Source organism: Tachypleus tridentatus, chromosome 11 (assembly GCF_004210375.1).
Source record: "Tachypleus tridentatus isolate NWPU-2018 chromosome 11, ASM421037v1, whole genome shotgun sequence".
Taxonomy (NCBI): domain Eukaryota; kingdom Metazoa; phylum Arthropoda; class Merostomata; order Xiphosura; family Limulidae; genus Tachypleus; species Tachypleus tridentatus.
This window is the reverse complement of record NC_134835.1, coordinates 44210748-44223767: the sequence shown is the minus strand read 5'-3', so window position 1 is coordinate 44223767 and position 13020 is coordinate 44210748. Positions and strand designations below refer to the sequence as shown.

The following is a 13020-nucleotide window of genomic DNA, read 5'->3' as shown; positions in this document are numbered from 1 at the left end:
TAGGGTTAAACAACATATTCGTTTTATTTTGTAGCATTCTTAAATCCTAAAACAATCACAAAATCGTCTGTTTTAAATTCATAACTTGATGAGAAAGAACAATAAAAACTCAATAGGGTCTTGTATTTCTCATTCAATATTAAGTATGCATGTTATCACCTCATTTCTTCAAACTCTACACGCCTCTATAACTATAATGCATTTCTGATGTATTGTAAATGGCCCTCAATTGTAATTCTGTGAGCTACGTTTATTGCGCTGTTTTCGTCGTGGCGGGTGACATATTGATTATGCTGTAAACATGTTCACATACGTTCACTACAACATATTTAAAGTTTCGTTCATATTAAAAGTTCGCCTCACTACGTGACTAAAACACAACCAAAGTAACTACTTATTGCTTAAGCTTGTATAAAATAGAAAAACAAACAAAATATCTGAATAATCCAAGCTGATCGCACTTGTGTTTGTTTCTGTGCTTTGAAAACATCGAGCAGTGAAAAGGTTAAGCATTTAAATTATATAAAATATCACATGTAAGAGACCGGCTGTACTGAAGTAATGTAATGCTTGAGATGTAAGAGAAGGAATTAGACTTCACGAGACAGAATAGTTGTGTAAAACACTAACAGCGACAAACATTTATATTAAATATCATTCAGAAATTATTACACAGGATGATACATAGAAAATCTGTATGGTTTTTCAATCGAGACCCAAAACTCAGCGCGTTCCAGTAGTTCACTGTTCTTCAGAGAGCAGCGCTCGAGTTTTGAGTCTCGATTGAAAAACCGTTAAAGCATTTCTTATTGTATATACTTACGTCACAGAAAACGAAACATATGATTCAGTCTTTGCTCTAACAAGACTTTTGGCACTTAAAAAAATTTTAAAATATCAGATTTATTTCTAAATTTTAATAAATTTGTGTGAAAAACGTAACGATATTTGCATCCCTAAAGTAATTAAGGTCAAAGGCTCGAACATATCTGACGATTTCAGATCGCGAAGTTGTCGCAAAAACAACGTCGATTTCTGCAGTTGACTGTTAAAAGCATTTCAGGCTGTGCAGGAAAAACAAACGAGACCATTTTGAAGAAACATGAATCACGTTTCGAGATAAACAGCTTAACAGGAAAGAAAATGGGAGTTGTTGCTGGGGTTATCTCGATCACAGTCAACAGTTAATCATACACTACGTTTCAGATCAATTTCAAACGTCTTAGTCCAGGTCGCATATAGCTTTCTAATTATGCAAGGAATTGCCGTCAAGGAGAATGTATTTTTATTTGTTTCAACTAAGGGGTGATTGCAATATTCTGGTATAGGAAAAACACATAGAGAAAGGACATAGCAGATTGAATCTGTACGCCGTTTAGGAAATTACGTGTAATGGTTGTTTAAAGAGATAAAAGAAAAATTGTTGTAGGTCAAATCACCAGGAAGTTAACTACAGATATATATATTAATTTATATACTATTGTCAATACAACGTTTCGGGTAACGCTTTTCAGGTATCACTGACTGAATAGACGATTGTAATTTGGTAAATCAGAAACTACAAGTACAATAAACAAAAACAACTGATTCATTTTTGCGCGAGCAGTGTAGGGAGTAGAAGTCGATAACCGATCTACATAGGCTGGCCATCTTGACTGGCAGTTGTAAAGTCTACAATAACAGTATATTCATGAAATTTTGCAGGCTTTTAGTCAACATTAGAAGTGTTTTGTAAACAACAAATAACGTTTTTTGAATAAATATTTTTACTCTTGATTTGTTCGTAAATATATGGAGTCAGCGCTAATTGACTAGTTCGAGTGCAAAATTATTTTCATGTTAAGATTAGAATTACTTTTTTATCCTACAGTTTTCAAATTTTATTTCATAATCTCTGGAACCTCGAAAACGAATATCAAGTTTGTTTGTTTGTTTTTTCAGCAAAATTTCTTATTTTATCTCTTATGTTCTCTACATAGTCTTGACCCATTTGACTAACCTTCTAACCATCACGTAATAACAAAATTTAGATTACTCAGGGGTCTAGGAAGAAGGTGAAAATTGGGGTTGCATGACTGAACAAGTATGTAATATAACTTGCAGTTGATATACAAGTTTCGACACCTCTAGATTACTACTATTTTTTGTCTAAAATAACTACGTGCTGTAGTAAACAATTACACATTATTTTTACAACTAAAACTATTAGATTTTTCATTCAGCTTTATTTCTTTACACTTGCACTTAGAACCTCTAAGACTCCAGTAACAGTTGTTTATCATGCCAGACAACTATGTGTAAATAGTAGATTCATTTATTTGCATATTCTTGACAAATTACGGAACTGTTCTTGCACTTGGTGTTTGCTATTTTTGATCGCGAAATTTCCTTTTTTAATTTCACTTACAGTTCTAATTTTTATGTTTTAGTTTCTTTTATAACAAATGAAAATATAGATAAAATCAATAAATTTAGTACTTACATAAGAAAGTCTTTTTTGTTGTTTAAGACTGAATTTGTATGATAGAAGTCAGTGTCAAAAATTAACTCCTAATTAGTGATCTCAGAAACTTTTTAAAATTCAAATATACAATTTATAATACAAAATATTTACATTCATGTAAAATAGACTGCTCTGAAAGTAAAACAAGTTATCTAGCTTCCTAAGGTAGAAATGTCTTAAATAATCATCATGAAAGATCAAACAGGACACCAGCAGTGGGAAACGAAAAAACTTATCAGACTACTTAACTCTGTTTACTATAAATACTTGAGGCTTGTTACTAAATCAAAATCTTCAATTTTAATTTTGTTACAAGTATTTCAATAGCAAATTTCATAGATAACTTGTGATCATTTTTGAAAACAATGTTTTAGAGGACTGTGGCATGTGGCCTTCATATTACTGTATTTTTCTCCATAAAATAAGTTTTTTATGCTACAATTTGACATCTCATCTCAGGGATATGTATAGTGTTAGTGTGAAGTTTCCCAGAAAGTTAGGAGATAATGTAAAGGTAGAAGAAAATCAGAAATGAAAAATTTAGATCAAAGTGCTATGTAATACAGACAAGTGAAGATTGAGGTTCTCTTTAAATATTTGCTTTTGAAACTAAATTAACACTTATATTAAGATTTGATCAAGAAATATGTTATAATGCCAAGTTTATTGACTAATTTTCATGATAAAGCTGTATGAATGTGGGTGAAAGGCTGCATTCTTTTGCCCATTAGTACCATTCTACATGTTGTTATATATTTGATGTCAGAGTTATTAGCTATTCATTTTACCTTAAATTGCTGATTTAATAACAGTTCCTGGTAGGGAATAGTAAATACCAGATACATAATATACAAAGTGCAAACTGTATGAGGGACAAAAAGTATTTTATTATTTACATGGACATCACTATACACTTTGAATCAGACTGAATTTGTTATTTCACAGAAATATTTTGAGTATAAATATGTTTATAACTTATCCAGTCTTTCTGTGTACAATAGACTTATTTGTTTTACTGAAAGCTTGTCATATTTCATATATCTACACATACTAAATTCAGAATCAGTTAATGCTAGTTCTTCAACATGAAGTTGGTTCATTGGACTGACCCCATGCACATCTTGAAGAGCAAATACAAGCTTAAACCAATTCTAAAATCATGTTTGAAGAGCAAGAAAGCTGACAAATAATTTATGTTGGCAACATAACATTTAGTGATCATATTATAATCTCTTCTTGTGATCCAAAGTGACAGAATGCCAATTCATGTTTTATTAAACATCACATAACTTTTACAAAACTTGTAAATTATCTTATACTTTTTGTGCTGGTAGCACAGCTTAGTGTAATGAAGTATTCAAATAATACATTTTGTATCAAGGTCAATAGATATGCTTCATACAGTAAAGGTAATGCTGTTAAGAAATGAATCCTAACATGTTGGTGAAATATTTAAAGTGAAAAAAAAAAAGAAAAATATAAGCAGTGATCAGTGAACAAGTTTTATTTAATTGTTTTATTCATAAACCTTTATTAGACAATTACAGAGACCATAATGTCAGTCTTGTCTTCATATATCTTGTTTAAAGTATCTTTTTAATGTAATGCTACTTTCTGCTTTTGTAGAAATAACTTATTTTCATGTTTTGCATAAAGTTTCAGATATTAGATGTTAATAACCTAAATCTGTTGTATTTTTATAAATGTTGCTTATAACATTGTACAACATATATTTATGATATTTAGCAGTCATATCTCCCCCCTGAATTACAGAGATTCATATTGGTGTTTTAAACACTTCTGAACAGTTTGTGCTCCAAGTTACTTGGTGGTGGTTCATGAGTTGACTACAGAATTTCTAATTATTATGACCTTAAAACTATTAAAATAAAAGTGCACCAGTATTCTTGTTAATCCCACCAGTTACTTCTGGATTTTTTTTAGAAAGGGAATGATTTCACCTTTTTTGTCAATTATTTACCCTGAAAACATAAAAATTACTCAACATGATTCAGTGTGTGGACTCCACTGGACACAGCAAGTAGCCTAATGTAACTTTGTACCAAAACAAAGTACACTTAACCATCATTAAACATGTATTGTACTCTCTAATCACAGTTGTTTTGTAAAGGAATATTTGCACATTATAACGTTAAACAGCCATGATTGGAAAATTAAGAAATTGAAACAAATATAAAATATCAGTTGAAATCTGAGATTGAAATTATTGCATTTGTTATAGAACTTTTGCCTATAGCTGTTGGCACATATAGGAGGATTTTTTTCAATTTCTTTATATTTTTTCTTTATAGATGAAATATTTGTAGTAACCAACATGTTAAAGTTGTTTATTAACATAACATTTTTCTTCATAAATATAGTAAAAGATAAGATAGATACTTTGAATGAACAGTTGGAAAGAGAAGTTAGCAATCCAAATGTAGATAGACCCCAAGGAGGAGAATACCCTGAAGGTTCTGAGCCAGTTTCTGGGAAAGCTACTACCAAGGGGAAGCGAGAATCATTGACAGGTATGTAATACTCACATTTAACTCATGTTTTGAATAAATAAGGTATTGTTTTCTTTGTGGAGAAATAAATTTCGTTTCAGTTGTTTTAAATGTGCTGATTTAGTTATTGAATGTTCTTGAGACTTAGGTTTGATAAAAAATCAACTTAACTACTTTGTGTGTGACCATTTATAAAGTTTCTTCAAGGTAAGATGTTAAAGTTTTCACATCATATTGGGACTGAAATTGTGGTATCTTATATTTTCAACTTCTAATTCTTGTTAAACATTACTAAGGACTGTATTTAGGTCTTCTGATTGGTGTTAGTTCAGCTGGATTGTTTTATTGCTATTAATATTAGTTTAGATATAGTATGGATCAAGCAGTAATTATACATTTGCATGCATGCAAAGATTTACTGTTGAAAAGATGCATCATCTGTTGGTTTCTTAAACTAATAAGCAGGATATAAAAGCTGGTGTTTTTTTCAGTCTTTGTAGGCTATTTGAGTCTAAATGATCTACAAGTTTACAAGTTAATAGACAACATAAATCAAAGAGACTATATTTGGAGTAGTTTCAGGTCATAAAATAATAAATTCATGATATGAAAATGTAGGATTTTGATTTACTTTCAAAGTACATTCCTGTTTGTTCTGATCAGAAGTGACAGTATTGTTTTTGTTTAGTATGAGATGATTTCCATAACATTTTTCATGCTAATTAGGCAAATTTTTTTTAAATTTTTATGTTTCCAGTATTATTTTTAGGAATATTTAGCCATAGGGATGAAAAATTTGTTGTTGTATAGTATATTATATTATATATATGTGAATATTCATGGTTTCTGAGAATTTTGTATTGTTTTGTTAAATATATAATTGTAATTACTTCTTTGTGGTTACTAGTTGTAAGTTCAAGTGATAGGTATGATCAAAATGTTTGTTTCTATTCTGTTTTTGTTTGACTAAATTAAAGCCTTAATTTTAAAATTTTTAATGAATCTTATGTGAATATTTTATTTCTTGAATGAGAATTTTCTTGTAACTTTTAGGTTATATAAAGATAATATTGTAAACAATGTCAAGAAAGTTAGTAGTAGTGTTAATATTAAGATAACCAATGGAGAGCAACCTGCTAGAGAAATAGCTATCAACCTTCTCACACCATGACTTTTAAAGTTGCATTCAAAATCTAATTAATGTACTTTATTATTATTACATACAAATGAACTTGTAGTAACCCAAATTTAATATTATAGAAGTTTTGATTTTATAAGGAAACATTTTTTTAAAAACCTCAAATCTCCCATAATATGATAATTGTGACATTTACTCTCTGCTTTTCCACTTCTCTAATTTATTTACCACCCCTCTAAAAGCTATATAACTTAAAATAAATTACTAATTATAATATAAGTATTACTCAGACAAAGCATAACATTGATAGCCTTCAATCTTATTTTTTTATGGAGCCACAAACCATAAACTCAGACTCACTTGCTGTGCCCATTTGTCACATCCTCTTTCACAAATTCTCAACAGTTCTTTCTTGTGTTTAATACTGTGTTATTTATAACCTGTAAAAGGGCAGTGTCTTAATTGATTAAATAGCATATTGTTTTCTTTATGCAGAATATGAAACTTTTATGAGGAATATTCTTGAGCAAAATTGTTTTGTGTTTTTTTTGGTACTAGCTATAAGCTATTTAAGATAAATAGTTTCACGTTACAATTTACAGCAAGTAAAGGGACATTTGAGGTTTTGATTGGTTATTCACATATCATATATTAAATTAAGTGTCTATAAGGGACCATTTCCAAAAATGAATAGATGTGAATGAGGCCACTGTTTGGTTCATTACGTATGCCATATGTCAACAAACATAAAATATATGGGGTTCTTATTTTACATTCTAGCTCGTCAATATTGGCAATTTTATCCATAATTTGTATGAAACTATAGACTTAGTATTTTGATATCACAAACATTTAATTCAACACAAGATTTGATATTTGGGTGTGTTCTTTTAATACTTGCTTTTGAATTTAGAAATTAATTTATATATGATACTTAAATTTAAGCTATAATCTATAATTTGATACCAGAGTTACTGACATAAATTCATAATATAGTAGTTCAATAAAATTTTGAATACAAGTCAATAAATATGATGACATGGCCTTTGACCTATGATCCATTGTCATAGGTTAATGACATTGTGTTTTTATTTATTTTTTTAATGTAGATGTTTATTTCTTTGGAAGGTTTTGTTTTTTCTAGCGAGTCAACTGTCTCAGAAGATTAAATCCACTTACAAGCTTAAAGCTTCAACTAGTAAAATTGTATCCAGTTTCAAGACACCAACAGTGGTGTGTAGACTGATTCATGAATATATTGGTCATCGAGATGGTGTTTGGGAAGTCAGCATTTCGAGATGTGGTGTTCCAATTATAGCTACAGCATCAGCTGGTAAATATAATTCCTTAACTAGCTCTTTCTATTAATGCTGTCTTCACCTGGATTTAAGTGTGTTGTGGAAAAATTTCTTGTAAATGTAGATAAGAATAATTCAGTGGGCTGGCAAAACAGGCTCAGAAAAATCTTTTGTCTTTCAAATCATCATTTCTTTTTTTCCCATTGGAGGGATAGGATGTATCAGGTCACTGCCTTTCCATTCAGCTCCATATTTGACTCTGGTAGTTTAGTATTTTCACTGGTTCTTTTCATTTCCTTGACCTTGACATCTGGCTTTCTCTAAATCTTTTCATCCATTTAGTCTCATTTACACTCAGTTGACAACCTGACTACATCTTTTAGGTATCTCAATGTCAACTCCAGTTCTCATTTAGCACCAGTGTAGTACTTGGTACCACTGGGATTTTGGATCAACACAGCACAAGGCGTACTTCAACTGTCTTGTATGGCATTGCAATCTTTGGAGTCTTGTGCTTATTTCATGTTGTTTTTCACATTTATTGCCAAATGCTTTTCAGAGGTAGTCATCTTTGAGCTTGTTATCTGAAGAAAATTCCCTCTCTCTTTTGGTTTTCTTGAATGCCTTCACTTTTGATCCAGTTGAGAATTTACTACTGCATGTCAGTGTTCATTCTTGGCTGCATGGCTGTTTATCAACCAGTTAAGTGCCATGCACATTATTATTCCAGCTGTGCACATTCTCAGTAATAGTGTGGAATCTCAACATGTTGATGACCGTAGTGTCCCTAGCAGTTGATAGGCTTAAAGCCCGAATACCCAACTGGTAGCATTGCAAAGTGCTCCAATGATCAGATAGGGTTGATGGTCTAAAATTCCCCCCCCCCCCATCTCTTCCAGAAAAACAAAGAAACAAACTCACATATGTACCTTGTCTTGATACTGGCACACATGAAAAAATAAATAAATTATGCACATTGATTGCAAAAAGTAGAGGGAAATATTGTTGCATGTTCCTTTTTTCTTTCACCTCATACAGATATGCATTTCTTCACAGATACTTCACTTAATGGCTTTAAGTGTTGTCTTATGTGAACATTGTTTTTATGGTAGAGTTGGAAAATTGATGGGGTTTGCAAATTGATTATTTGTCAGACTCATTAATTGATTATTTCTACATAAAGCTAATTTTCTGCATATTTTACATTGTTTGTTTTAAAGATGTTTTTGAGGTATTATTTTGTTTAATATGATAGATTTTTAAGGTACAACAATTTAGTATTTAGTTAGTTTTTGATCCTAAATTGCTGTACATGTAAATTTATACATAAAGTAGTATTAAACCTGTAACAAGACAAAAATTTGTTCAGTTGGTTTCTTTCTACAAATACTCACAAGACTGCTTATCAAAAATACTGAATATTTTGTTTATAAATTAGAAAAATACTAAATATAACATTGTCAGATTTGTATTGTATTATACACCTGAATATGCCCTTTAAAGATTTTTTTTTCCACTGGTATTATCAGTACAGTAAGTACTGTTACATAATCAACTGGAGTGAATAAGGTTAAAAAAAAGATTAAATTTGATTAATCAGTTAATTTACTTGGCACTGATCAAAGCAATTGGAGATTTAATTAGGTAATCAATTAACAAAATTAATCACCTCATTCTATTATGAGGTTCCTGGTTTTCTCAGGAGTCAGAATTAACACCAGTCTTTCAGATCTTTAGACATTTAAACATACTTATAAGAAGTTCCAACTCTTGCTACCCCACCATTGTATTTTAATTCACTAAGACATTTTTACATTAGTGGCATTTGCCAATGTTCGTTGAAGAGTCCAGTTCCACAGCCCTTGTTTTGCTGCTGTCTTTATCTTTCATGTCATTCACATAATGTATATTTTCAAACCAGTTTTGTGTGAGGTGTTATAAACATGTCCTTTCCAAAAGTTTTACACTTCTCTGTGCAGAGTTGATCCTTCAGCATTTCAGTGGTTGTGACAATGGTTCTGTTGTTCTATAATCAATGCATTTGCAATGGTAGACATCAATCTTCTTTTGCTTTACTGGTCTTTAGTTTCAAAAATGACTTCTCTAGCAATGGATGATTTCAGTTAGTTTTGGAGACTCCTTTTCATATTTTTTCATGGTATTGGTCAAGACAGCTCAGCAAAGTTTGGTGTTTTGTACTGGCTAACTCTACTATGGTTCGTGTTATTTTTTTAATTTATCTCTAGGTGATCCCATTCCACTACCTCTTTGGAAACAGCTCTTATATCAGCTTTGCAGTTTATGTGGTCTTTTATAAGATAATCTGGATTCTATTCTTGAGTAGTTTGAATGTTATAGCATTCTTGTAAACTGTTGTGGCTGGTTGTCAACCAGTTTTGTTCAACTTTCTTCAAGAATTGGTTCTGTAGAAATATTCTTGTCTTTCTCCATCTCCTAAACAGATTTTCTGATTTTTTTTATTTTCTCATTCCATGGTTGTGGATTGTCTTCTCTTTCTACATAGCTCCTCTTACTGCCACAGAAGTTTCCTTTTTTTTCTTTTCTCCCCACTCTTTCAGATCTTTTTCTGCTCTTTCACTTACTTGATTCCTGAGTGTCTAGACACTGTCCTGTTTGAATTTTTTTAATGACAGACTTGCTGGTCTGTAATTTACGTCCACATGGCTTACTGTACTTATTTTGTAAATAAGTAAAATTTTGTAAAATACTTGCTGTATTTTATTTTGTAAGAAAAACATACAACTTGATAAAGCCTTTTTTACCAAAGTCTTAACTGTATGAAAGTGTAACCACTGTTTTTTCACCAGTTGCGTTACTTCTAATTGATCCAGAATCTCTATTCAGAGAATGTTTTCAATGTCATATATGTGTTCTGTGCTCTATTTGTATGAACAGTTGTTTATACCTTACAACGAATCTCACTTCACAAGTCTTGTTCCATCCATACTAGTGAAATAACTTGTGCAGCAAATCTGTTTATTTATTGTGATGTAAATGCATAATTTAAAAGTAAATTTCAGGTTATATCTCCTCAGCTTCACTATTTGACAGTGTGTGGCTTTCAGGTATCAGTACCTATTCAAGGAAATAAGAAAGTGATGTCCTCTGGAAATTGGCAAAGGATGTCACTTAGTGGCTGAGAATACCTTGGTTGGTACCTTTTCCATCTCTACATGCATATTCGTACATAGCATTAAAGATATCTTAATACAGAATACCCATTCTTAATAGATGTATCATAGCTCCAACTAGGATTGGGAACATCCACAATTTGTTTTCTGTTTTAGTTTGGTGTTCTAATTGCACTTTCCTCAAGTCGTCAAACCCCATCCTTAGGACATTCTGCTTATATTTCTTCAGTTTCCCTCCCTGAATGACCAGATATTTGGCCAGTTTTGTGACTCGCTGGTATTTTTAGATACGGACAAAGTGGGAAGAAAACTCCAGAAGTATGTACGCTCATACTTTTTGATTAGGCTGCACCCCAAATACTTTCCACAAAGTGGATAGGACATAGTATTCCTCCAACCTGTTTATAGCACTAACTCGTGCACCAATTACTGATTTTGCAGATAAGCACATTAATGTCTTAACCAACACCTTTTGGACAAATAGGGATCTTACTGAAAAGAATGTCTTCTTTTTGAGTTTTCATTGATCTAGTTGTTTTACAAGACCAGTTTGATTGAGTTATTTTTCCATTGAATCCAGATTTTATAATATATCTGGTTTGGGTTCTACACTGGCATGACCATCTCTTCAGCATGGTTTTGGTTATTACCTTACTGTTTTGAATTTTATATTTCTATAATTAAAATGAATTTTCAAAAGGTACTTATCTCTTAAATACTTTTCTGCTCACCTCCATACTACCAAGTAATACATGATTTTTCCATCAAGGTTTCACTTTAGAAACCTGCTCTATGATGGAAAGACAAAAGTATGGAATACATCCAATCACTTATACAATAAGATGTATAAGTTAGGAGAATGGAGAATTATAGTTAAGTTGAATCATGCTCTTCATTGTATTAAGGACATTCAGAATTTTGAGTCATATGGTTGTTAACAGTATGAGATCAAGTCCAACAAGGAAGGGTTTTCACCTGTTTGATATTGGTTTTAATCCTAAAAATGTAAAATTTTTTATCCCTAATTGTTAAAACAATTGTTCAATTCCACTCATTTTGTACACCTTGGTAAAGTCTAAATAATATCATTTGTTAGTGGCAACTTCACTGCTGTCACTTGTTTTTTAGTAACAGTTCTCAATCTCCTCTTTATGTAGTGGCTGGCTGGTTAGATTTAGAGAAACATATTTATCTTCTACTTTCCACAAACACATACAGTGTAATTTCTGTACCTTCCTTACTTTATATTCTTTACAGCTGGTTTAATATTGTTGAAAATCTGTTGTGCATTGTTGGGGAAAACACAACTAAGATATTTTTGTTATGTAATTTCCTTTAATTTTTTTGTCATTAAAATATTCATGGATTTTATGTTTATTGTTACTCATTGTTTGATGACAGTATTTAACTTGTAACTTCAGAACTTACAATCATATGTTTTGCTACTAGTGACATCAAACCTTTAAAACTTACTTGTTAATTGGATTTATTTTTTATCAGCAAACTCAGTTGCCCCCTTGGTGTGGATTCCTGTACGTGGTGAGGGGACCTCCCAGGAAAGGTTCTGTTCTTCCTGGTTACCACCTCTGGGATCTAAACATCCACCCACATGTTTGCCGTGCATGGTGACCCGTGAAGGGGAGGAGAGGATCCTGGTGGTTGAGGGGTCCAACCCTAACACACCACTTTGGCCTTGAATTCCTGTAGACGGGCGGCCTTTGGGTCAATCGGCTGGTCCACTTGGGTTAGAGTCAACAAAGTACCAGTGTTGGAAGTTCTCAATGGGTGTTGTGGACATTGTGTCTGATGCTGGTGTTTGGGTATAGTGCTCATGAAACCCTGGCATTGCTGCAATGTCCTTGCATGACACTGTAGTGCATCCCCTTGTAGGGCTCCATGGTGGGTGGGATCAGTGGGTACAGAAATTTTCCTTTTTCCTATGGATCCTCCTATGGAAAATTTAAATAAAATAGTGAAAAACAATCAATAGGTAAATGACCATGACTTGAAGACTCTGAGCAGCAATCTTCAACATCTGTAACACACGTACCTCATTTTCTTATATTACATTCTCTTTCAGAAAAACCTTTAGGGCAAATGTCCCCCTTTTTTATTCAGAAGGGACTAGAGGGACTTGCTGGCTCTCCAAAGTCAGTAGAGAAGCTTTGATCTGGAGACATGTTGGTTGAAACATCCACATCCCAACACAGTGAACTCCTCTTGAATTCAAAGGCAATTGGGGATGTATCTATTGAGGTTACCCCTTGTGCTATCTTGAATTCGTCATGAGGAGTTATTGTTGAGATGGATTTGAAGAACGTCCCTGAGTCAGAGATTCTCGCTGGTTTCTCCACTCAAGGAGTTTCTGCAGTGAGGCACATCTCTCCTCGCAAAGATGGAGTTACACTGCCGACAAATA

The 13020-nt window shown here is 32.2% G+C and overlaps 1 protein-coding gene across 4 annotated transcripts in view; it reads left to right on the top strand.

Annotated features, from left to right (window-relative positions):
• The window catches only part of LOC143232059 (WD repeat-containing protein 37-like), a 59769-nt gene that overhangs the window by 20209 nt on the left and 26540 nt on the right, over nucleotides 1–13020 (top strand). For all 4 annotated transcript variants that reach the window (XM_076467090.1, XM_076467086.1, XM_076467087.1 and 1 more), the window contains 2 exons: nucleotides 4885–5034; nucleotides 7296–7484. In XM_076467090.1, coding sequence (XP_076323205.1) covers nucleotides 4885–5034; nucleotides 7296–7484 — 339 coding nt within the window. The remainder of the gene's footprint in view (nucleotides 1–4884; nucleotides 5035–7295; nucleotides 7485–13020) is intronic.